Below are 24,432 nucleotides of genomic sequence, written 5' to 3'. Positions count from 1 at the left end.
TTGTTGTTGTGAATACTCTTTCTCCCTGCCTACATCACCCATTTTGTCTTCTTGTTTTGTTTATTCTGAGCTTCAGTTTACTGAGTAGTTAGCTAAGTTCTGATTTTAGAAACCATCATCTTCCCCCTCGTCCAGATAAGAAACAGTGTGCTGTGTAGGCCAGTGTGAACCGAAGGAGGTTTGTGTGCTGTCTTGTAGACAGGTTATTGAGGTGTGGGAATAATGGGACAGCTACACGGAAAACGGTAACATCCAGTTTTAGATTTGTGTGTGAATGTGGCGATAGATGTTAGAAATTAATGTAGTTTTGAGTGTCCTCAATATATACTTATTATTTCTCTACTTTTATTTATTATTTATCATTTATTTTAAGGAGGGTGCAGCTCATGGTGGCCCACGTGGGGATCGAACTGGCAAAGTTGGTGTTCTTACCACCACGCTCCAACCAACTGAACCAACCATCCACCCCTTATTTCTCTACTTTTAAAGGAATAGCTTTCCAAGGCTTACCTACTATGACAATTATGTTGTTTGGACCTACTTCCTCTCTACTTCTCTCTTTCTTAATAAAAGCACCTAGATTTTTATTCCAGGACTTCTCCAAACCTCCAAATGTGTTTGTTTCAGGAACACATGACTCAGGCCTGAACTCACATGTGTTCCCACGCTGCCCCCAGCCCTGCTCCAATGGACTGTCTCAGGGGTCTGGGCAATTACTCCTGTTTGGCCCTGTGAGAATGATGCCCAGGACTTTATTTTGTTATGGATACCAGGACCAGAAAGAACCCAAGCGGCACTCAGAGAGTTAGGAAGGTCAGCTTTATTACGCTGGCGGGCTCAGTGGGATCTCTCCTAAATACTGAGCCCCTAGTAAGGTTTTGAGCAGGTCTTTATGGGTTAGGGACTTCCTTGAGTCGGGGAAGGGGTAGGTGTCCTCAGGTGATTGGCTCAGAGTGTGGCTTGGAGGGGGTTATGCGGGCGTGGGCTGGGGCTTAGGCTGGGGGTTTCTCTCTTTGCTCGGGCCATCATTTTAAGTCAGTTCCCCCATCATGCCCCCCTGTTGATGATCGTAAGTGGTAACAACTTGGAGATCATCATATTGGCTAAGAGGACGATAACCCTGCAGGGCAAGGATCTGGGCTGTGGCCCAATGGGTGACGGAGGTCTCTATGAGACATATGACAGGGTTAACTATGCATTGCCCGATGGTAGCAAGGAGGAGGATTGTGAGGAGTGGGCTGGCCAGGGGCAGGAGCCAAGAGTACGCCATGAGTTGGGATTGAGTCCCCAAGAGCCGTGGAGTTCGTCTCTGCGTTTCTGGATGTGGTTGCGGAATTCGCGAACTTTAGCGGTGATGATCCCAGACTGGTTGACAAAGTAACAGCATTCTTCTCCTAGGAACAGACAGGTGCCTCCTGTCTCCACAGTGAGTAGGTCTAGTACATGCCTGTTCTGTAGGGCGACTGCTGTGAGGCTGTTGAGTTGGGACTGGAGGGTAACGAGGGAATCGGCTACTCGGTCCATGTCATTGTTGAGTTCTTGGGAGAGCCTGTGATAGAAACTGACAGAGGATCTGAGTTCAGCAGTCCCAGTAGCGACCCCAGTGAAGATGCCTGCCCCGAGTAGGAAAGGGGCTGTAGCAACATGTTTCCAGTGCGGAGTAAGCCTGACCTCCAGCTCAGCGTCAGTATACAGAGAGGCCTCGGGGGTGAGGAAAATCTGGATGCAAGGATTGGTGAGATCGGAATCAACACAGCGAAAAGCAAGTCCATTACAGAGGAGAAAGATGCCAGGCAAGGCACAGTATAGGGTACCTGAGGGAACTGAGAGGTTATGGGCGCCTAAGGAGGGCTGTAGTTTACCCCAGGAAGTGACATTGGGGGAAGCTACACAGGTATAGCTGGGTGCGGAGGCAATCGGGATTTGGGCAGCTATTGGCTCAAGAGTGCGGGTGATATTGTTTGGGCTGGTATTGCTGTGGGCTCCAGTCAGGGGGAACCGGGAATCCAATATAACTGGTCTGGGCGAGGGATAGACAAATCCAGCAGGCGGGGTGGAGTCAGGGTTAGGGATATTTAGCCAGGTGGTCGCCCACAAGCTATAGGTGCTGTTTAGGAGGTGGTGGGTGAATAGCGAAGTATCAGGGACTCAGGTTAGTCTCTGCAGGGAGGTTAGGTTGAGACCTTGGTAAAGGGGGTGATTCCTGGCAGAGAAGTTGGCAACCTGATGGATCTTGTCTTTGATCTGCTGGCTGAGGGCCTGGTCCTGGACTCCTCTCCCATCAGAGTGACCGATGTGAGTAAGGTAGGTCCAACATCCCTGTTGACCTAGCGTACCCAGGCAGTTAGAGCCAGTGGTCTTTGCTGTCCAATAGCATTTGTATCCATTGTAACAGAGGGAGGCTGTGGTGTAACACTCTGAGGGCATGAGGGTGAAGTACGAGAAGGTTGGGTGACCAGCGAATTTTCCCCGGAAGGCTGAGGGACAGGAAGGGGAGGTCATGACTCCTTCCCAGGGAAGAGATAGTTTGAGAAAAAGCCAAATCATGGTTGCTGCCTAAGACAGGTTAGGGAGAGGAGGCAAGCAGCCCAGAACAGGAAGTAGAACCCCAACAGTCCCTTTTCCAGTGGTGACCAGCTCAGTGGGGAGGATGCAATGAGACCAGCAAAGGCTAGAAATGATAGCAGTCCAATAACAGCAAAGACGGAGGCTGGGCAGACGACGGCGAGGCTCATCTGGGCTGTTTCTTGAGGCTCAGATGGATTGGACTGGCCGGGTCAGGTTGGACAATCCAGGCGTCATCCTCTGGCTGGGCTCTTTTAACCCGAGTGTGGTGGATCCACGGAGTAATGTCTGAAACTTTAAGAGTGGTGGGAGTAACAAGTATGACAGTGTGAGGGCCTTTCCACCGGAGTCGGAGGGGTTCGCGCTTCAAATCTTTGACCCAGACTTGATCTCCTGGGGTGAAGGGGTATACTGGGGCCCCGAGGGAAATGGGGGCCCTTTCCAGAATGTAAGCACATCTATGAGGACCTTGCCTAGCGTGGCGATCTGGTTTTGGAGGCTGGAGAACCCCAGCTGGTGAATGTTGCCAGGGAGGCTGGTTAACAGGGGAGGGGGCCTCCCGAACACAATTTCGAAGGAAGACAATCCAGATTTGCCAGGGGTGCAGCACGCCTGAAGGATGGCTAGTGGTAGGAGGTCCACCCACCCTAGGGAGGTCTCCTGGTGGAGTTTAGCTAATGTCTCCTTGAGGGTACGGTTCATGCGTTCAACTTTCCCTGAACTTTGTGGTCTGTGTGTTGTATGGAGTCTCCAGTTGATGCCCATGACTCTGGTTACCATCTGGAGAAGTTCTGCTATGAAGGCTGGCCCGTTGTCACTGTGGATAGAAAGTGGAATCCCATAGCGGGGGATAATCTCCCTAAGGAGGGCCTTGGCTACTTCGCAGCTCTTCTCAGTCTGTGTGGGGAAGGCTTCGACCCACCTGGAGTAGGTACAGACCAGGACCAGCAAGTACTTAGTACCACGGCAGTTTGTCCTGTCAGTGAAGTCGAATTCAAGGTCCTCAAAAGGTGCGGTACCCCTTCTCTGAATCCTGGGGGTGGGGCTAGGGCCAGACTTTGGATTGTTCTTTACACAAGTGAGGCAGCATTCTCCGATGGACTTGCAAAGAGCTGACAGCTGGCATTATGTAGAAGTTTTTGGCTAGGAGGTCTTCGAGAGCAATTTTTCCTAAGTGGGCTAACTTGTGATATTCAGTGGTTACTTGAGGATCTAGTAGGGCTGGGATGAAAAGTCTTCCATCAGGCAGTTGCCACCACCCTTGTGGCAATCTGGTGACCCCTTCTGACTTTGCCCACCTGAGTTTTCTTTTGTGTACCGCGGTAGGGACGTGGTGGTAGTGTCAGTGACCAAGAGCAGTTCACTAGTGCTTCCCATCGCTGCTGATTTGGCCGTGGTGTTGGCGAGCCTGTTCCCGACTGCTGAGGGCTCGTTGCCTTTCTGGCGGCCCCGACAATGGCTAACTGCAACCTGCTGGGGAAGCCAAATGGCTTATAGGAGCTTAAGGATTTCTTGTTTATTTTTAATAGTTTTTTCCCTCTGCGGTCAGAAGGCCTCTTTCTTTGTATATAGCCCCATGGATATGGATAGTCACAAAGGCATACTGAGGGTTGGTGTAGATGTTGACTTTCCTGCCCTCAGGTAGAGTAAAGGTTCTTATTAGTGCCCATAGTTCTGCCCGTTGGGCCTACCATCCCGATGGAAGTGGCCCTGCTTGGAGTACCTCATCTGTGGTAGTTACCCACATACCCCGCGTGACGTTTTCCATCCCTCAGGAAGCTGCTGCCATCAGTATACAGAGTAAGGTACGGGTTAGGATGTGGGCTGTCCTGGAGGTTGAGTCTGGTGGCATAGACCTCGTTGATAACTTCTATACAGTCGTGTTCTGGATCCCCTTCCTTGGTTGGCAGGAAAGTGGCTGGGTTCAGGGTGTGCACAGTTTCTAATGAGATCCGAGGGTTTTCCAGGAATAGCCCTTGATACTTAGACGCGAATTCGACAGCCATCAGGGTCCTTGACTGTTCATTAAGGTGGTGACCGAGTGGAGTACTTTAACTATGAGTCTCTGGCCTAAGATGAGCTTATCTGCCTCTTTGACGAGAATCAGAGTGGCTAGGGCCCGCAGTCATGGTGGTCAACCCGCTGCTACTGGGTCTAGTTTCTTTGAGAGGTAGGCGATGGGACGGAGCCATGGTCCAACCGTTTGGGCCAGCAGTCCTAAGGTTACTTTGTCTCTTTCATGGACGAATAAGTGGAGTGGCCTCTCAGCATCAGGTAATCCGAGGGCTGGGGCCTGTCCAAGTGAGCTCTTGAGCTGCTGGAAGGCGTGTTCTTGATCTTCTGTCCATATAATGGGGGCCTTTTCTTGACCAGCTAGAGCCTCATATAAGGGCCGAGCTATTGCCGAAAAGCCAGGAATCCAGATCCGGCAGTAGCCGGCGGCCCTGAGGAACTCACGGAACGTCCTCTGGTTGGTGGGCCGAGGGAGAGAGGTGATGACTTTCTTCTGCTTGGTGCTGAGGGCCCGCTGTCCTTTGGAGATGACAAAGCCCAAGTATTGTACTTGTTGTCTGCAGAGCTGGGCTTTCTTCCAGAAGACTCTATACCCCATCTCGGCTAAGTGGAACAGGGGTGCCCGCATCGCAGTTTGGCATTCAGTCTTGGTGGCACAGGCTAGGAGCAGATCATCCACATATTGCAATAGAGTGCAGCGGTATTCTTCTTGAGGGAAGGTGGCTAAATCTGAGGCTAGCGCTTCCCCAAAGAGGGTTGGGGAGATTTTGAAGCCCTGTGGGAGCCGAGTCCATGTCTGCTGGGGCTGCCAGCCAGTATCAGATTCAGTCCATTTGAAGGCGAACAGTGATTGGCTCTGGGGTGCCAACCGAATGCAGAAGAATGCTTCTTTCAGGTCCAGGCAGGTGAACCATCCGGCCTCTGGGGGCAGCTGACTGAGGAGAGTATATGGATTTGGGACTACGGGGTGTAGGGAGACTGTGGCTTGTTCACCTCTCTTAAATCTTGTACTGGCTGGTATTCTCCATTAGGCTTCCTTACCGACAGAAGGGGCGTATTCCATGGTGACTGGCACTCTATGAGTATCCCTGCTGCTCTGAGATGGGCGAAGTGTTTTTGAATCCCTGCCCAAGATTCCCTGGAGATGGGGTAGTGGAGTAGCCGTTGGGGTTGAGCTCTGGGTCTCTGCTCCACCAAAACTGGGACCTTATGTTTTGCTAGCCCAGAAGGGTTGTCTTCAGCCCAAACCTCTGGGAAATTGGCTCTGTAGGCTTCTGGGTTCTGTTCTACACTGCCGGTTCCATAGATCCTCCATTCTTCTTCCCTCGGGGTGGTGATAGACAGAATAAATCCCTCTGATGGGGGCTGCAGTGACATGGCTTGGCCTGATGGTTTGAAGGAGATCTGCGCCCCTAACTTGGTAAGGAGGTCGCATCCCAGGAGCAGGATTGGGCAGTCTGGTAAGTAGAGGAGCTCGTGCGACATGGTGTGTCCTCCTAATTTATAAGTCCGAGCCTGGCAGGACGGTGGGCTCTTGGCTTGATCTCTGGTGGCTCCCGTTATGGTGACTCTGCTGACCCCGAGCGGTGCCACCGGCATGGTGACTACTGAGTGTTCTGCTCTGGTGTCTACCATAAAAGTCACTGTTTGCCCCCTACATCTAAGTCAACCGTGGGCTCGTGGGGGCCGAGTTAGAATGAGCTCGGTCCTCTTCAGTCTCACTTGATTCCCACTAACCCTAAGAAGTCGGGCTTTGGGCTGGTTGGGTTGGGACCACGGGGAGGCCGAGGCTTTCCTTTCCGACGGTTGGGGCACTCATTCTTCCAATGGCTCAGTTCTTTACAGTACGCACATTGGTCTTCTTTTAGCGGGGCGCGAGGACAGGGGCCTGTCTGTCGACGGGAGGCCCTTTTCTTCCAGGCCCATCCCCTCCTTGTTGGAGAGCAGCCGTGAAGAGGGTCACTTTTTCTCTCATCCTTTTATTGGCCTCTCATTTAGCCACAACCTCACAGTTCCTTGTTAGCCACTTCCAGGAGCTGGGTGATATTCATTCCTGCGAACCCCTCGAGTTTCTGGAGTTTTCGGCAGATATCAGGTGTTGCATGAATGACGAAGGCTGCGTTTATCATCCTCTTTTTCTCGGGGGCTTCTGGATCAAACGAGGTGTAGACTCGGAATGCTTCACAGAGATATTCACAGAAGTCGCCAGGAGTTTCCTCCCCGTTTGGGGTTACATCAGCTGTTTTGGACATATTGGTTGGTTTTCGGGCTCCTGCCCGCAGCCCTCGTAGGAGAGCATCTTGGTATCGGTGACTCTCCCTGCTTCAGTATTAAAGTCCAATCAGGTCATGCATCTGGAGCAGCGTCCGTCGCCCAGGTGGCAGCATCCAGGACTCCTCCGGGGGACACTTCTTTTAGCCACTGCCTTGCCCCCTGTTTAGGTTTCGGGCTATTTCCAACCACGAGTCAACGTAAGGGAACTGGTCTGGATGTCCTGGGGTCCCTGTGACAACTATGTAGACTTGCCGAATCATGGGGAGGTCAAGATTGCCTTCTGGGGGCCATCCCACATCAAAACTTAGTCACTCCAGCTCACATAAAGTGCGGAGATGTCCGGGGGTCATTTTGACCCTGTAGTCACCTCTGAAACCTTTCCTGAAATTCTTAACATGCAGTCTAGAACTGTGGGCTTCCCGTGACTCCCATAATGTTCGGTGTCACGTAGACAAGGGAAAGGTCTCAATCAGGTGCCCGTCTGGCCGTGTCCCTCGCAGGTACCTTGGGTACGTCTTGGCTAAATGCCGATATAAGCCCCGGGCCCGGTCACACTCCGAGAGTGCGAATCACTGTTATGCCGTCCGATTACCACAGAACACAGATTGGGGCTCACTCGGGTTCTGTAGCTGACAGGCCGTGGATCCACACAGAATTCCGTTCAAAACCAAGCACACACACATTCATTCAAGGAGGAAAGACGCCCTCCCCCGGAACAGCCCTAACTAGAGTCCGAAGTGGGACTCAGTGGGAGGTGATCAGGCTCCCCTTCTGCCTATAGGCAGGACTAACTGGGTCCAGGCCCTGGGGTCTTACCGTGTCTGATGTCCTGGTTGACTCTCCATCCTTCTCTCTACTAGGGGTCCAGCAGGGAGTCACGGGCCGGAGCCGGTGGGAGGTCGTCTGTCCTGGGCCTGCTGAAATCAGCAGGGTGCGCCTAGCCCCATCTCAGCTCTCCAGCAACCCTATGGCCTGCTCTCGCCCAAACCGGTGGCTCAAGGTGCCAGCACAGTTGAGTTTCCTGGTCGGGGAACCAGAATATTATGGATACCAGGACCAGAAAGAACCCAAGCGGCACTCAGAGAGTTAGGAAGGTGAACTTTATTATGCCGGCAGGTTCAGCGGGATCCTTCCCAAAGACTGAGCCCCTAGCAAGGTTTTGAGCAGGTTTTTATGGGTTGGGGACTTCGTTGAGTTGGGGAAGGGGTAGGCGTCGTCTGGTGTTTGGCTCGGGGTGTGGCTTGGAGGGAGCTATACGGAATTGGGCTGGGGCTTAGGCTGGGGACTTCTGTCTCTGTTCAGGCCACCATTTTAGGACAGTTTCACATTGCATGGAACCATTTTAAGTCAGTGTCTCCATCAGCCTCATCTCTTCTGACTGGTAAAAGCCAGAAGAACCAACCGGCAGTGTGTAGTGTAGAATCCCCTCAGGAACAGATGTGAGACCAAATTCATTTCTGTCACCTCAGCTAATACATGCTGACCTTTGGCATGCCAGTAGGGGAAGTAGATCCTAGGAGTAAGACGACATGGGGAGTGTTACTTCCACTTCCATAGGCAGGAACGAACCTTGGAGGGATCAGTTGTTCTTAGCTGTTATGCACTTAAATTCATACGTTGGGAGGAGGATATAAAACAAATGAACAACAAACAGCAAAGAACTCAAACATAAACTTTAACTTGAAGTATATAGTGTCTTCCTATGAAAATACCATTCCTAACATTGGTAATTATATAGAACTCTCATGTGCACACACATTACAAGGAATCTGGTTAAACGTCAATTCTGATTCAGTCTCAGGTGAGGAGTAAAATTCTGCTTTTGCAACAGCCCCATGTGATGCTGGGCCATGGACTTCACTTTGACAAACAAGGTGTAGAATACACACATGTAAATAGAATATTTTTATTTTGTTTGAAGGTGTTATGGGAGTCTTGGTTCTTGGCAACACAGGGGAGAATCAAAGGTCAACAAGCTGATTAGTATGCAAGCAGCGTTTATTAGTGATACATTCTCAAGGAAGAGAACAGGCCCAGCTGAGGTGAAGGAATGGGGGAGAGGGGTAGGGAGAGAGAGAGAGAGAGAGAGAGAGAGAGAGAGAGAGAGAGAGAAAGGGTTAGAGAGCTAGGGGAAGACAGTGTGAGTGCCAGAGAGCTCGAAGGCCAGAGAGAGAGCCCTTATGCCACGGACTTACAGTTTGCTGGGTGGGGTGAGGAGTTACATATTGATTTGGCGGGAAAGGTGGTGCAGGCTCTTTCATGTGAGGGTGTGACCTCCTAAAATGGGTGTGACTTCCTAAGATGGGTGGAGGTCAATTGACTCAAATCCTTATCTTGCTCCAGACCACCCCTTGTCATCTGTTATTGTAAAAACAGATACATGGCTGGAGGCAATTAATGGATGCTAGTTATGAGCTTTTTCTGTAGGTGCTATGGAACCCCTCCCATGCCTCCTCCTCCTACATTTTCTAACTTATACCTAACAAAGGTATAATTTCAATTTTAGAAAATAAAGATGTATCTAGGCAGTTAATTATGGTACTTGCTTGTACTGTGTTTCCCTGAAAATAAGACCTAACCCTTCAATAAGCCCTAATGAGTCTTTTGGAGCAAAAATTAGTATAAGACCCAGTCTTATTTTCGTTGAAATACGGTACCTCCTGGGAGGGCCAAGCTACTGTATTTCCCCGAAAATAAGACTGGGTCTTATATTAATTTTCACTCCAAAAGACGTATTAGGGCTTATTGTCTGGTTAGGTCTTATTTTCAGGGAAACACAGTAGTTTCTTTAAATAGGATGAATTAGATAGCCAGCTAAATTCAAATCCTTTGTCTGCTTCTTAGCAAATCTCTTTTATAGATTTATTAGAATAAAAATGTTTTTTATTTTTTCAATATAAATTCTGTTGTTATCCTTATGTATAGAATGGAGAACGGAGGCACAAATTCCTGAGACATCCAAGATCATACTGCCAGTTAGGGAAAGGTAGCCCTTCGGCTATGTATTTTAAAGATGAATCACCTAAAATCATACAGGAAAGATTAGAATAAGACATTAGATGCTGACTTTAAGTTTCTTCTCCTGGTATCCCAATTACACATATGTTACATGTTTTAAAATTGTCTCACCATTCTTGAATGTCCTGTTATTCATTTTTCTCCTTGCAGTTCAGTTGGGGATGATCCTATATGCATGTCCATGCTCGTTGACTCTTTCCTCAGCTTTGTCCAGTCTACTGATGACCTCTTTGAACGCATTGTTCGTGTCTGTTACTGTGTTTTTGACTTCTAGCATTTGTTTTTGATTCTGAAAGGCTCTATCTCTTGGCTTACGTTACCCATGTGTTCTCGCATGTTTTTGACTTTTCCCATTAAAGCCCTGAGCATATTAATCATGGCTGTTTTAAACATCCGAATCACAGATGTCTGATACTGATGCTGGCTTTGTGTCTTCACACTGTATTTCTTCTTGTCTTTTGGTGTGCTTGGTAATTTTTGGTTGAAAGCTGGACATGTATTAGGTAACAGGGACTGAAGTAAACAGGCTTTTCGTTGGAGGATTTATGGTGCTCTGGCTGAAGACGGCTTAAACTAAGTGTGCCAAAAGACTCAATTTGTTTGGTCCCTTGTGCTTGTCTCCCCTTTGACTTTGGGGTTCCCTAAGAAGTCCTCGCAGACAGTAAGTGTCTTTCTGCTCTTTCTGGGATAATGCACCGTTACGAGAGAGGAACCCAACATGCTGGTGCTCACACATGGGGGATAGGACTGAATCTCAGTGTCTTGTGGGCCTGTGTCTCTGAATCTCAGTGTCTTGTGACCTTTACAAGTGTTCCTCGTGTGGTTTTTCTCTTAGTGTTCCCCCTCCTCCTCCTCCTGTTCTTGGCTGTCCAGCTCCTGGTCTATTCCTTGAAGCTTTAACCTGTGTTATTTTCATTTTGCCCCCTTGAGTGAGACATAGATGTTAGAGGAGGCTGGAGAGGAAGGAAATCCTCCCCCAAGCTGAAGGAAGCCTAGCCATGTCTTTTCTTTGGAATGGTAAGCCTTTGATAGAGAAGATGCTGGGTTCGCCTTGATTATTCTTTCTCTCTCCATACTGGAGCCACGGGGTAACTGTTCTGTTCTGGGTTATGAGAACCTTCTGGGTTACCTTTAGGTTAGCAAGTGAAGTGGGGGCCCCAACCTCTCGTGCTGGAACCTCCAGGACTTTCTCGCTCTCCTATATTCCACACATCCTCCAGCAATTCATCAAAATCGTAGTTTTTTTTTTTTTTAATTTATTGGGGTGACAATTGTTAGTAAAATTACAAAGATTTCAGGTGTACAATTCTGTATTACATCATCTATAAATCCCACTGTGTGTTCAGCAACCAAAGTCAGTTCTCTTTTCATATATTGGATCCCCTTTACCCTCATCTCACACCGCCTACCCCCCTTACCCTCTGGTAACCACTAAACTATTGTCTATGTCTATGAGTTTTTGTTTCTCATTTGTTTGTCTTGTTCTTTTGTTGTTTTTGGTTTATATACCACATATCAATGAAGTCATATGGTTCTCTGCTTTTTCTGTCTGACTTATTTCGCTTAGCATCATACTCTCAAGATCCATCCGTGTTGTCACAAATGTTCCTATATCATCTTTTCCTACCGCCGAATAGTATTCCATTGTGTATATATACCACAACTTCTTTATCCATTCATCTATCGAAGGACATTTTGGTTGTTTCCATGTCTTGGCCACCGTAAACAAAGCTGCAATGAACATTGGAGCACACGTGTATTTATGGATAAATGTTTTCAGATTTTTTGGTAGATACCCAGGAGAGGGATTGCTGGGTCATATGGCAATTCTATTCGTAATTTTTTGAGGAACCTCCACACTGCCTTCCATAACGGCTGCACCAGTCTGCATTCCCACCAACAGTGTATGAGGGTTCCTTTTTCTCCACGGCCTCTCCAACACTTGTTACTATTTGTCTTGTTGATCATAGCCATTCTGACTGGGATGAGGTGATATCTCATTGTGGTTTTTATTTGCATTTCTCTGATGATTAGTGATGTTGAGCATTTTTTCATATGTCTATTTGCCATTTGTATGTCCTCTTTGGAGAAATGTTTTTTCAGGCCCTCTGCCCATTTTTTCATTTGGGTTGTTTGTTTTTTGTTGTTGTTGAGTTTCATGAGTTCCTTGTATATTTTGGATATTAGCCCCTAAGCAAAGCTACTGTTTGGAAAAATCTCCCATTCAGTTGGTTGCCTCTTTATTTTGTCGATGGTTTCTTTTGCTGTGCTTTTAAATGAAGCTTAAATTTCATATAGTCCCATTTGTTTATTTTAGCTTTTACTTCCATTGCCTTTGGAGTCAAATTCATAAAATGCTCTTTGAACCCAAGGTCCATAAGTTTAGTACCTATGTTTTCTTCTATGCAGTTTATTGTTTCAGGTCTTATGCTTAAGTCTTTGATCCATTTTGAATTAAATTTGGTACATGGTGACAGATAGCAGTCCAGTTTCATTCTTTTGCATGTGGCTATCCAATTCTGCCAGCACCATTTATTGAAGAGGCTGTCTTTTCTCTATTGTATACTTCTTTGTCAAAATTATCTGTCCATATTTATGTGGTTTTATTTCTGAGTTCTCAGTTCTATTCCATTGGTCTATGTGTCTGTTTTTCTGCCAATACCATGCTGTTTTGATTATTGTTGCCCTGTAGTACAAGCGAAAGTCAGGGAGTGTGATACCTGCAGTATTGTTCTTTTTTCTTAAGATTGCTTTGGCTATTCGGGGTCTTTTGTGGTTCCAAACAAATCTGATGATTTTTTGTTTTATTTCTTTACAAAATGCCATTGGGATTTTGATGGGGACTGCATTAAATCTGTATATTGCTTTGGGTAATATGGCCATTTTAACTATGTTGATTCTTCCAATCCGTGAGCATGGACTGTCTTTCCATTTCTTTGTGTCTTCTTCAGTTTCTTTTAAAAATGTCTTATAGTTTTCAGCATATAGGTCCTTCACATCCTTGGTTAAGTTTATTCCTAGGTATTTTATTCTTTTGCTGCAATTGCAAAAGGAATTGTTTTTTGTATTTCTTTTTCTGAGATTTCACTGTTAGTATATAGGAATGCAATTCTTTTTGTACATTGATTTTGTAGCCAGAAACTGTAATGTATTCGCTGATTGTTTCTAATAGCTTTTTGGTGGAGTCTTTAGGGTTTTCTATATATAGCATTATGTCATCTGCAAAGAGTGATAATTTAGCTTCTTCATTCTCAATTTGGATGCCTTTTATTTCTTGCTCTGGCCTGATTGCTCTGGCGAGGACTTCCAACACTATGTTGAAAAGCAGAGGTGATAGGGGACAGCCCTGTCGTGTTCCTGAACGTAGAGCAAAGGGCTTCAGTTTTTCACCATTAATTATGAGATTATCTGAGGGCTTGTCTTATATGGCCTTTATTATGTTAAGGTATTTTCCTTCTATACTTATTTTATTAAGTGTTTTAATCATAAATGGATGTTGTATCTTGTCAAATGCTTTTTCTGCATCAATTGATATAATCGTATGATTTTTGTCCTTTATTTTTTTTATGTGATGTATCACATTGATGGATTTGCGGATGTTGAACCATCCTTGTGCTCCGGGGATGAACCCCACTTGGTCGTGATGAATAATCTTTTTAATGCATTGTTGTATTCGATTTGCTAGAATTTTATTTAGGATTTTTGCATCGGTATTCATCAGAGATATTGGTCTGTAGTTTTCTTTTTTGTGCTGTCCTTACCAGGTTTTGGTATCAGGGTAATGTTGGCCTCATAAAATGAATTAGGGAGTACTGTCTCTTCTTCAATATTTTTGGAAGAGTTGAGCAGGATTGGTATTAGATCCTCTTTGAATGTTTGGTAGAATTCACTAGTGAAGCCATCTGGTCCCGGACTTTTGCTTTTGGGAAGGTTTTGGATGACTGATTCCATTTCGTTACTGGTGATTGGTCTGTTTAGATTTTCCAGTTCTTCATGGTTCAGCCTTGGAAGGCTGTATCTTTCTAAGAACTTCTCCATTTCTTCTAGGTTATTGAATTTGGTGGCATATAGTCCTTCATAGTATTCTTGGATGACCCTTTGTATTTCTGTGGTGTCCGTGATAACTTCCCCTTTTTCATTTCTGATTTTGTTAATTAGTGTCTTCTCTCTTTTTATCTTAGTGAGTCTAGCCAAGGGTTTGTCAATTTTGTTAATCTTTTCAAAGAACCAGTTCTTTGTCACATTAATTTTTTCTATTGTCTTTTTGTTTCATTTAGTTCTGCTCTGATTTTTGTTATTTCCTTTCTTCTGCTGACCTTGGGTTTCACTTGTTCTTCTTTTTCTACTTCTTTAAGGTGTAACATGAGCTGTTTTATTTGGGATTTTTCTTGTTTCTTGAGATAGGCCTGTAATGATATAAATTTCCCTCATAAAACTGCTTTCGCTGCATCTCAAAAATTTTGGTAGGATGTATTTTCATTGTCATTTGTTTCTATGTATCTTTTGATCACTCCTCTAATTTCTTCTTTGACCTGGTCGTTCTTTAAAAGTATGTTGTTTATTCTCCATGTATTTGTGTTTTTCCTGCTTTCTTTTTGCCGTTGATATCCACTTTCAAACCTGGTGATCAGAGAATATGCTTGGTATGATTTCAATCTTCTTAAATTTGCTGAGGCTGATTTTATGTCCCAATATATGGTCTATCCTTGAGAATGTTCCATGTACACTAGAAAAGAATGTATAGTCTGATGTTTTGGGAAGAAAAGCTCTATATATGTCAATTATGTCCATTTCATCTAATGTCTCATTTAGGGCTGCTATTTCGTTATTTATTTTCTGTTTGGATGATCTATCCATAGCTGTCAATGATGTATTTAAGTCCCCTACTATAATTGTGTTTCAGTCAATTTCTTCCTTTAGTTCTGTTAGTAATTGCTTGGTATATTTCGGTGCTCCCTGTTTGGGGGCATGAATATTGATGACTGTTATGTCTTCTTGTTGTATAGTCGCCTTTACCATTATGAAATGTCCACCTTTGTCTCTTGTTATCTTTTTCACCCTGAAGTCTGTTTCATCTAATATCATTATGGCTACACTTGAATTTCTCTTGGTAACATTTGCTTGGAGTGTCACTTTCCACCCTTTCACTTTGAGTCTATGCTTGTCCTTGTAGCTGAGATGTGTCTCTTGGAGACAGCATATGGTTGGGTTTAGTTTTTTGATCCAATCTTCTACTCTGTGCCTTTTTATTGATGTGTTCAGTCCATTTACATTTAGGGTGATTATTGATATGTGAGGATTTCCTGTCATTCTATCTTTAGTTTTCTGTAAGGCTGTGTGTCCATTGTTTCTTTGCCTTTTTGTTGTTGTCTATTATTTCTGTGTGGTGGTATTCTATGATATTTCCCTCTGTTTCTTCTTTTATTACAGTATATATTTCAGTTCTGGATTTTTTTTGAGTGGTTACCCTTAAGTTTATGTAAAAGAAAGTTTGATATTTAGAGTATTCCATTTTCTTCAGCACGCTTACTTTCTCCATTCCCATATTCTGGTTCAGGCCTTTACTCTCCCCCTTTTTATGTTTCGGTTGCCACAAATTGTCCCTGTTCAAAGTGGTCGAATAGCCTCCTTTAGTATTTCTTGTAGTGCAGGTCATGTATTAGAAAATTCCCTCAACTTCTGTATGTCTGGAAAGGTCTTTATTCCTCCTTCATATCTAAAGGATGTCTTTGCTGGATATATTATTCTTGGGTCATGATTTCTCTCTTTCAATAGTTTGAATATTTGGTTCCACTCCCTCCTGGCTTGTAGAGTTTCTGCTGAAAAATCTGATGATAATCTAATGGGCTTTCCTTTGTAGGTTACCGTCTTCTTTTCCCTGGCTGCCTTGAGGATTCTTTCATTGTTGTTGATTTTAGACAGCTTCAATACAATGAGCCTTGGAGAAGGCCTGTTGGGATTGAGGTAATTAGGTGTTCTATTTGCTTCTTGGATTTGAGGATCCGGTTCTGTCCACAAGTTTGGGAAGTTCTCATCAACAATTTGTTTGAATATATTCTCTGTTCCCTTCTCTCTTTCTTCTCCTTCTGGTATGTCCATTATTCTTATAGTGTTCTTTCTGATGGAGTAAGAAAGTTCTTGTAGAGTTCTTTCATTTCTTTTAAGTCTCACGTCTCTTTCTTCTTCCATCTGAGTAATTTCCAGGTTTCAATCTTCGATGTCACTCATTCTTTCCTCCATCTGATAAACTCTACTACCTAAACTGGTTATTTCATTCTTAATTTCTTTTATTGAGTTCTTAATCTCCAGAAATTCTATTTGGTTCTTTTTTAAAATTTCAGTCTCTTTGATAAAATGTTCATGTTGTTCTTTGATTGTGTTTCTGAGTTCATTAAACTGCCTTTCTGTGTTTTTTTGCATCTCGTTGAGTTTTTTCAGTACTGCAATCTTGAATTCTCTGTCATTTAACTCACAGATTTCTTTAAGTTCCTTTACTGGAGACTTTTCACTTTCCTTCTGAGCTATCTTGTTGCCTTGGTTATTCATGGCAATTACTTGTTTACTATTTCTCTTCCTAGACGTCTATAGGAGTGGCTTCTACAACAGGTTGATAGGAAGAGGTCTTTCTTTTGTTTTCCAGTACTTGTTGGTAGAATGTTTTATTTTCTCTCTGACTGCAGCCTTTTTCTTCTCTCTCACACGGTAGTGCTATGTTTTCTCTACACTATTCCAGCTTTTCACACAATGGGGGGATTCCCTGGGAGACGGGCTTCTCCTCTGTTAATAGTTCACCTGGGTCACAGGGCACAGTGTCCGTGTGGGTATGTGGAGAGCTTTTGGTGTTCCAAAGCTGTTCCTGCACCAGATTCAGAGCCCGTATGTTTCAGCACTTCTGTTTACTCCTGCAGGGATCTGCCCAGATAGGTGTGGCCAGGGGCGGCTTGAGTTGTGAGAGGTGGAGCAGAGCAATGGCGGCGACCACCACCATAGCCGGTCCTGCTTCCACAGCTCCCTCCCCTTTGCCGGAATTAGTTGGGCTGCGAATTTGTGTCTGTGGCCCACAGTTCTCAGAACAGCAAATATTCTGTTCTCTTGATCTGACACTGCTACTGTTCCACTTCTAGCACCAGGCAGGTGGGGGCGGGGCGAGCTCTGCGAGGGTAAGGAGGGGGCGGCTAGTTTCAGTGCCTAAGGCTTCCGTTCTCTGCTCAGCAGTGAGGGCTTAAACCACCGTTTTCAGCCTTCTTCCCTCAGTCTTTTCTCCGAGGTCTCTGCCGTGAGCCTTGGGTTCAGCCATGTTATATGCTGTCCCCTCAGCCCTGTGGGCCATAAGCGGAGCCCTAGCAGTCCGAGTCCTTCCCTCTCCTGCAGCTGCGGTAGTTCCGGGAAGCAGCGAGCTAGGAGCACTGAGCTAGGTTTGCATCCTGTGCCCCCGGGTCTCCGTCTCCGTGTACTTCTCCCTTCCCTCCTCCCCTGCTCGCGTGATTTGCCCAGGTTTAGGTGAATTCAGCAGTGGGCCTCTTCGTCTTGCCTGTCTGCTGTGCAGGGAGTCCTTTGTGGCGTTATTGTTGTTCGATTAGTTGTAAATTTCAGGAGAGCTTTACAGAGGCTCACCTCACGCTGCCATTTTGATTACTTTCCCAAATTGTAGTTTCAATGTCACCCCGTTAGTGTCTCCAGAAGCTTGTGGTCCAGGTAAGCATGTTGCCAGTGGCTCCAGATTTCAGGGCAGCCCTTCCACCTCAGTCCTCTGATGGGTTCAATTTTTGTAGCTTTCCTGTAAAAATGGGAGATACAGCTTCTACGTTGTTTTCATGTCAAAACTGAAACTGGAAGCCAGGCACTAGTGTCTTCTATAAGTTTTCTCCAAAACTTCACATTTACCTTTACAAAGAACACAGTTTTACATGGGACAGTGACCAATTAGTGAATGCCTACAGGACGCTGGAGATACTCAACAGCGTTTTACATGACTCATCGTTAAAAATGCTTCAGATGTTTATTCAAACTCAGAAAGAAAGGGTCAGAACATTGTAGCTGTCCTCAGATATTGAAGGGCTGCCTTTTGAAAGCAGACTCAGATAGGTTTGTGTGATAAACGGATTAAAATTTTGTGCCAGATTATCGAGAAAGAATGCATTTCTTTCACAAGTTTATTTAGAATGTTGAAGGTTGAGCACACACATGATTTTCCTGCTCTGGCTAACGCATCTGTCACACTGAGTTCAGCCCTCTGAGTTATCCACCACTGTTAGCATTTCTTAGTGGATAAACTTCAGGCTGCTGAGGGCTCAGTGTACATGCGGCTCTGTGTGGAATCTCTGGGTCCATTTCTTTCTGGATGGGAGAGGCAGAGTCACTAGGCTCTGGAGAGAGGAATCCTGGATACCAGCCACTCTATTCAAGCTGTCAATCACTCTTCACAATCTGAGCTGTCCATTTGCTGGCAGCACTTGGTCTTCTGATTCTGGGTCTTTCCCAGTTTCTTTATGAAAAATGCACTCAGATTCAGTTCTAAGTCAGTTTCCACTGTCCCTCTGCTTTCTCTCTTTCAAATATTTGTTAATGTCTCCCGTCTACTGCTGCCTGTCCTTTCATTCATTTTGTGAGTTTTAACTTCTCTTCTATCATTTTAGCAGGATTTATAGGAGCGCCCTAGATGAGTATGCATTTAATCTACTACCTTTAACCAGAATTCCAACAATTTATTAGCTTAGTAGTGTTATGGAGCTTATTTCTAAAACCTCTGACAGCCTCAGTGCATTATTTAGTAGAGCAGAACCTCGTGTTTTATGACTTTATCACTCATGCATGAGTGATGGAAACCTGAAGGAGACTAGGTCTTTAAAGGGTTGGGGCTGAAAAATGTCTAAATTATGGAACCTAAGAAGCTTCTGATGCCCAGGATAGAGACTGGCATTCCTCTTTGTGGCCATTCCTTGCCTCGCTATGGTGTTGGATGATTTGGTGACACGATTTCGCATATGCTGTGTACTAGCTGTAGGAACGCATGCAGAGTTGAGGTGCCTCACCATCTTTGTCAGTACAGAGGACAGGCCCAATGTACTTTCTGCATTTTGAGATGCTGTGCTCTCACTTAGAAATGGAAGTTGTCTATAAACAAGGCACTTCCCCACTCCCTTCACCCCCGCCCCGTACGAGCATCTTAAACCTACCTTTGGAGGTAGACTACGCAAAGGTGAAAAATTAAGCTCCTGGTCTCAGAAATTTGAAGGCCATGAAACTGTTCGAAGGACGTGTCAGCATTCTCTCCACCCAATCCCCTTTGGAGGACTTGCCAGGACAAGGACCTGGCTTGGCTGATAACATCTCTAACCATCAGTGCCTCTGTCACACCTCCCTTTAGTGGTGCTGGAGAGACCATGGAAATTTTGAGGATCTGTCTAAGGGGAAGGTGAGTCAGGGATTCATTTACTCTGGGTTTAGTGAGAAGTATTTGTGAAATTCATAGTCACTAACATTTCTGTTGTGGAAATGGCTGCTAGGAGTGTCTTTCTCAAGGATCTGAAACCCAGTCCTTTAAAATGTGATCATTAGGAAGGACAGGGCATCTGTGTCGCAGTCTCCATGGGAGGACAGAGTCCTACCTTTGATAATCACCAGTTGCAAACACAGCTGTTGGGTCAACATTTGCACTGACCAACCCTTTGTGATTTCCCACTTCCCTGACTCCACTGAGGCCCCACTCACCCCCTCCTGACTGCCTTATTCTCCCTTTAAATCACCCAGTCACCTATGAACTAAGGGAAATTGAGTACGGTTCATGCAGGACCCTCTTCCCTACTGCAATAATTTATTACTGATTCAATTGTCCTTATCCTTTATCCAGTGTCCAACTTTATTTATCTTTGATAGTCCCGAACCATCCAATCAGGCATCTTGTCTTCAAAGTCTCATGATTCCAGACTGCACGCATCAGCTAAGGCTGCTACAATAAATATATCATAGCTCGGGCAGCTTTAACAACAGACATGGAAGTTCAAGGTCAGTGTGCCAGCATGGTGGTGTTCCTGGTGGAGCCCTTTCCCTGGTTTGCAGAAGGCCATCTTCTTGTGTCTTCACATGCGCCGTCATCTCCTTGTCGCTCTCTCTCTCTCTCTTTTTTTTTTAAAGATTTTATTGGGAAAGGGGAACAGGACTTTATTGGGGAACAGTGTGTACTTCCAGAACTTTTTTCCAAGTCAAGTTGTTGTCCTGTCAGTCTTAGTTGTGGAGGGTGCTGTTTTGCTTCAAGTTGTTGTCCTTTCAGCCTTAGTTGTGGAGGGTACAGCTCAGCTCCAGGTCCAATGGCCGTTGCTAGTTTCAGGGAGAACAGCCCACCATCCCTTGCAGGAGTCAAACCGGCAACCTTGTGGCTGAGAGGACGCGCTCCAACCAGGAGGCAGCTCAGCTCAAGGTGCCATGTTCAATCTTAGTTGCAGGGGGCTAAGCCCACCATTCCTTGCGGGAGTCGAACCGGCAACCTTGTGGTTGAGAGGACACGCTCCAACCAACTGAGCCATCTGGGAGCTCAGCGGCAGCTCAGCTCAAGGTGCCGTGTTCAATCTTAGTTGCAGAGGGCGGAGCCCACCATCCCTTGCGGGACTCGAGGAGTTGAATCTGCAACCTTGTGGTTGAGCCCACTGGCCCATGTGGGAATCGAACCGGCAGCCTTTGGCATTAGGAGCACGGAGCTCCAACTGCCTGAGCCACCGGGCTGGTCTGTGTGTCTTCTTATAAGGACACCAATTCCATCAGATTCATGGCCTCCACCTTCATGACCGTACCACCTCCCCAAGGCCCCACCTCCTACTGTGTTTCCCCAAAAATAAGACCTAGCTGGACAATCAGCTCTAATGCATCTTTTGGAGCAAAAATTAATATAAGACCCGATCTTATTTTACTATAAGGCTGGATCTTATATATTATAACATAATGTAAGACCAGGAAACACAGTAGTACATCACATGGAGGATTTAGACTTCAACACAGGTGTATTGAGGAACTCAAGCATTCAGTCTGTAGCAGAGACAAAGTGGCACACACAGGAAGGTCCTGTAGAAACAAATGTCCCTGTGACACTGCAAATGCGAGAGCAACCTGAGTGCATGGTTTGTACCTCAGTACAACATTTGGTTTGCTTTTGTGGATGCCATAGTTTCAGATTAAATTTCTTTTCTTTTTTAGAATTCTCAAATGTTACATAGGATGGAAAGCAGTGTTGTTGATTCAGAGTATTTACAATTATTTACTGCACAAAAATACTTGAAATGCTCCGAAATCGTACAGCTTATAGGAGAAGTAACTTTGACAAAGATTTTCTTCAATTTGACAAGAATCCTAAAAATTTTACCAAAAATTATCAACAATGAGTAGTTGTGAAGGTGACATAAAATTCTCAAAACTATCAATAGTAAGAGCTCAAATTCTAGCCAGCTTTGCTGGAGAAAGAAACTGAATTATCTTCCTGTTTTCTTTTAATATAGAAAATTATGTTACAAAATCATCATCATGTAAAGAGATAATCAAAGAAAATGTGGTGAAAAATGCAGGGAAAGGCATTATGGAGGTATATTGGGCAGATAATTAATAAAAAATCTAGATGCTTGAGGCATTTATCATCTTTTTAAAAAACTTATAATTTATGGAGATGTTTATTCTCATTTCAAACAAACAGCTAATTTTCATACATAGTTTTATAGTCTTTTTCTCAAAGAGGGTCCCCCATATTACATCAACTCCCACAGACTCTGGATCCCCCTTTCTTAGAGCCATTGTCTTTGAAGTTCAAATATACTAACACATGTCTGCTGAGCTCAGGTAGCTGTAACTGAGGCGGCTTATAAGGAGGGACAAGAGGATGGCCTTTGAAGGAAGGGAGAACTTTTAAAAAGGGAAGGTTTAGCTCAATTATCTGGTCCTGGCTCCTGGACCTAGGATGTCAACACAGAGAGCTGATTCTAGAATGAGTAATGCTGAACCATTCCGGAGCAGCCCCCTCTCCCAGGCCTGTGGGAACCTGCGTGTGAAATAAAGGACTGTGTGGGTGACCAGCTGCTGTCCTGGGAGCCTCAGAGCCGAAGTGACCTGGGGGATGCCGAATGGGACCCCTGTCATAGCGGCTAGCAGGAGATAGGATCCATAATACAGAGCATCAGAAATCACCCTATTTCCCCAAGCCTGGTGTTTGGATGGATACTTTGGGCTCTGGGTGGACTCTCTGAGAGATGTGGTTTTTTTTGTTTTTGATTTTTGTTTAAAGACATGTTGTTGTTTTTTTCTTCTTTTTTTTTGAGCAGTTTTAGTTCACAACAAAATTGAGAGGAGGGTCACAGATTTCCCACACAGCGCCTGCCCCACCGGTACACAGCCTCTACTGTTATGAACAACCCTCATCAGAGTGGGACTTTTTTTTTTTCTCTAACCAAGGATGAACCAATATTGATACATCTTTTTTTTTTTTTTTTTTTTTTTGATGATGATTTATAACGAAAGGAAAAGAAATCTAAAGTCGATTCAAAGCCTCAGTATGAATGAATCATATGCATATTGCCCACTCTTTTCACTTTCTTCTCTGGAACTTTCTCAGCCAAAAGCATCATTAATAAGAAGCGAAAACAATCTTATCTTGATATTAGGGTGTGCAGCGAGAACTTTGTTTCTGAAGAATTTGTTTTATTTCCTGCTTCCTGTAGATGGAGCTGAATCCGCAAGCATATGCTTACACACCTTGGAAAGGAAGTTCCGGGAATTAAATCTTTGAAAGGCAATATTACTGTCTGCTGATGAAGGCTGCTTCCTTTTGTTGTTGTTTATTTGTTTGTTTTTTACTATAAGTAGTGCTACAATGTGCAAGATTTGGTGCTAAAGAAAAACACATTTTGAGACACCAGCACTGTGTCTTTGAATTACAATTGCTAACGATGTTGCTACTGTTTTATATTTTGTCTAAGGTCATGTCTGCCTTCTTTCATTTTTTGTAAAACATGTAACTGTTAAACTACCCATCCTCCATCGTCCTTTCTTGCAGTGTTTCCTGTGTGTACCGGTCTAGTCCCTTGCTCTGTGACTGAATGACCACACATAAGACATTGTCATGAGCTCCCAATGTTTCTCTCCGTCAGTTAATAAACACTGCATATCTGTGGACAGAGAGATGCACTTTATTATTTCCCCATATGGCTTCTAAGGGATGTAGGAACAAACACAATGTAACAGGGCAACAGGAAACTTAAAAAAAGAAACAGAAAAAAATGTTTTAAAGAATTTGATTGTGTCTCTACCAGGCTGCTCATAGCACTGTATTTGTTTATTGATTTCAAAACCAGAAACAGATATTTTATACCTTAAAAATAAAAGAAAAAGCCAAATAATACTTAAAGGATTTTAAATATCAACATTGGCTATATTTTCAGAAAGTGAATTTTCCTATGTCTTAGCTGCTTTTTAATTTATCCAACAGGGGGGCATTGAGTGCAGTTTACTTTTCTGAAATAAGAAAAAAGAACACTTTAAAACAATTTTTAAGATTTTAACACTTCTTTCCTATTAGCTTCCAATTTTGTAGCTAAGTCATAGGCAAAATAAAAATGAGGCAATGACGTTAATCATAACCTGAAAGACCTTGAGCTACAGGCATCATAATTATTATGAAGTTCAAGAAATGAGAGCTGCTGGCAGCAAAGTAAAAGTACTACTGGACATTTTTAAGCTGCATTTTAGAACCTTTCACACTTTTGTGTACGTTTTAACTCTTTAAAGCTATGACATTTTCAATAATGAAATGTATCTCTTTTTTTGGATTAATATGTGGATTTGCACATTGGGTTAATTTTATTAATGTATGAGTTTCAAATTTATATTTCAAATAATTCTCAGAACATTGAAATATTCAGTTTCATGGATTGGTTAGCAATCAGATGTATCATTTACTATTGGAGTTTAGAGTTTATAAGATTAAAGGAAAGAAATGTTGACAGTAAAAATTTAAATTATGAAATTTGTTGTTCTCAAGATAACATCCAGCACTCTTTTTAAAATAACATAATTAAATTTTCTCAAAGTCACATTTACTGCTATACAAATAATCCCTTGTTTTGATTCTCTAAGAAGATGTTAAAGGCATACTCTTTGTTATGTATTCTGCTTAAGACTCCATTCAAACAAATGGCTGTCTGGTCTGTGCCCTATTCCAGGTCAGCTAGCAGTTTTATATTGAATTGCAAAAGGGGCTCCCTGACAAGAACCTTCTGTAATTGTCTGAACCCCATGTGTTTAGGAAGCTTTTGAGACAGCCAGGAATAAGCTCATTTCCGTAATGGTGAGAGAGCATTGTATGCTGGATACAACAAACACTTGTCGGTTTACTCAGCTTGTGCATGAATAAGTATATGACTTGATAATTTTTTTTGAAAAAGTAAAAATAGCGTTAACCTTGAATCACATTGCTGTTTTCTACATAAAAAACCAAACCCCTAGCAATTATAGTTTCCCTGTTAGAATACTGTCGAACACTGTCTCGAAGATGAAACTAGGAACTCCGTGCTGATATTTATGTGCTGA

The 24,432-nt window shown here is 44.2% G+C and overlaps 1 protein-coding gene across 4 annotated transcripts in view; it reads left to right on the top strand.

Annotated features, from left to right (window-relative positions):
* LOC141570044 (ankyrin repeat domain-containing protein 26-like) overlaps positions 1-24,432 on the top strand; it is a 362,013-nt gene that overhangs the window by 75,578 nt on the left and 262,003 nt on the right. The window contains exon 17 of one of the 4 annotated variants that reach the window (XM_074325046.1): positions 22,566-23,023. The exons of 2 other annotated variants lie outside the window; for them this stretch is intronic. In XM_074325046.1, the coding sequence (XP_074181147.1) occupies positions 22,566-22,625 (60 nt within the window). In that variant the 3' untranslated portion in view covers positions 22,626-23,023. Of the gene's footprint in view, positions 1-22,169; positions 22,191-22,565; positions 23,024-24,432 lie in introns of those variants that run through there. One more of the 4 variants, XM_074325052.1, reaches the window with a different exon arrangement.

Source organism: Rhinolophus sinicus, linkage group LG02 (assembly GCF_036562045.2).
Source record: "Rhinolophus sinicus isolate RSC01 linkage group LG02, ASM3656204v1, whole genome shotgun sequence".
In the NCBI taxonomy this organism is placed as follows: Eukaryota; Metazoa; Chordata; class Mammalia; order Chiroptera; family Rhinolophidae; genus Rhinolophus; species Rhinolophus sinicus.
This window is presented reverse-complemented; position numbering and strand designations above follow the sequence as displayed.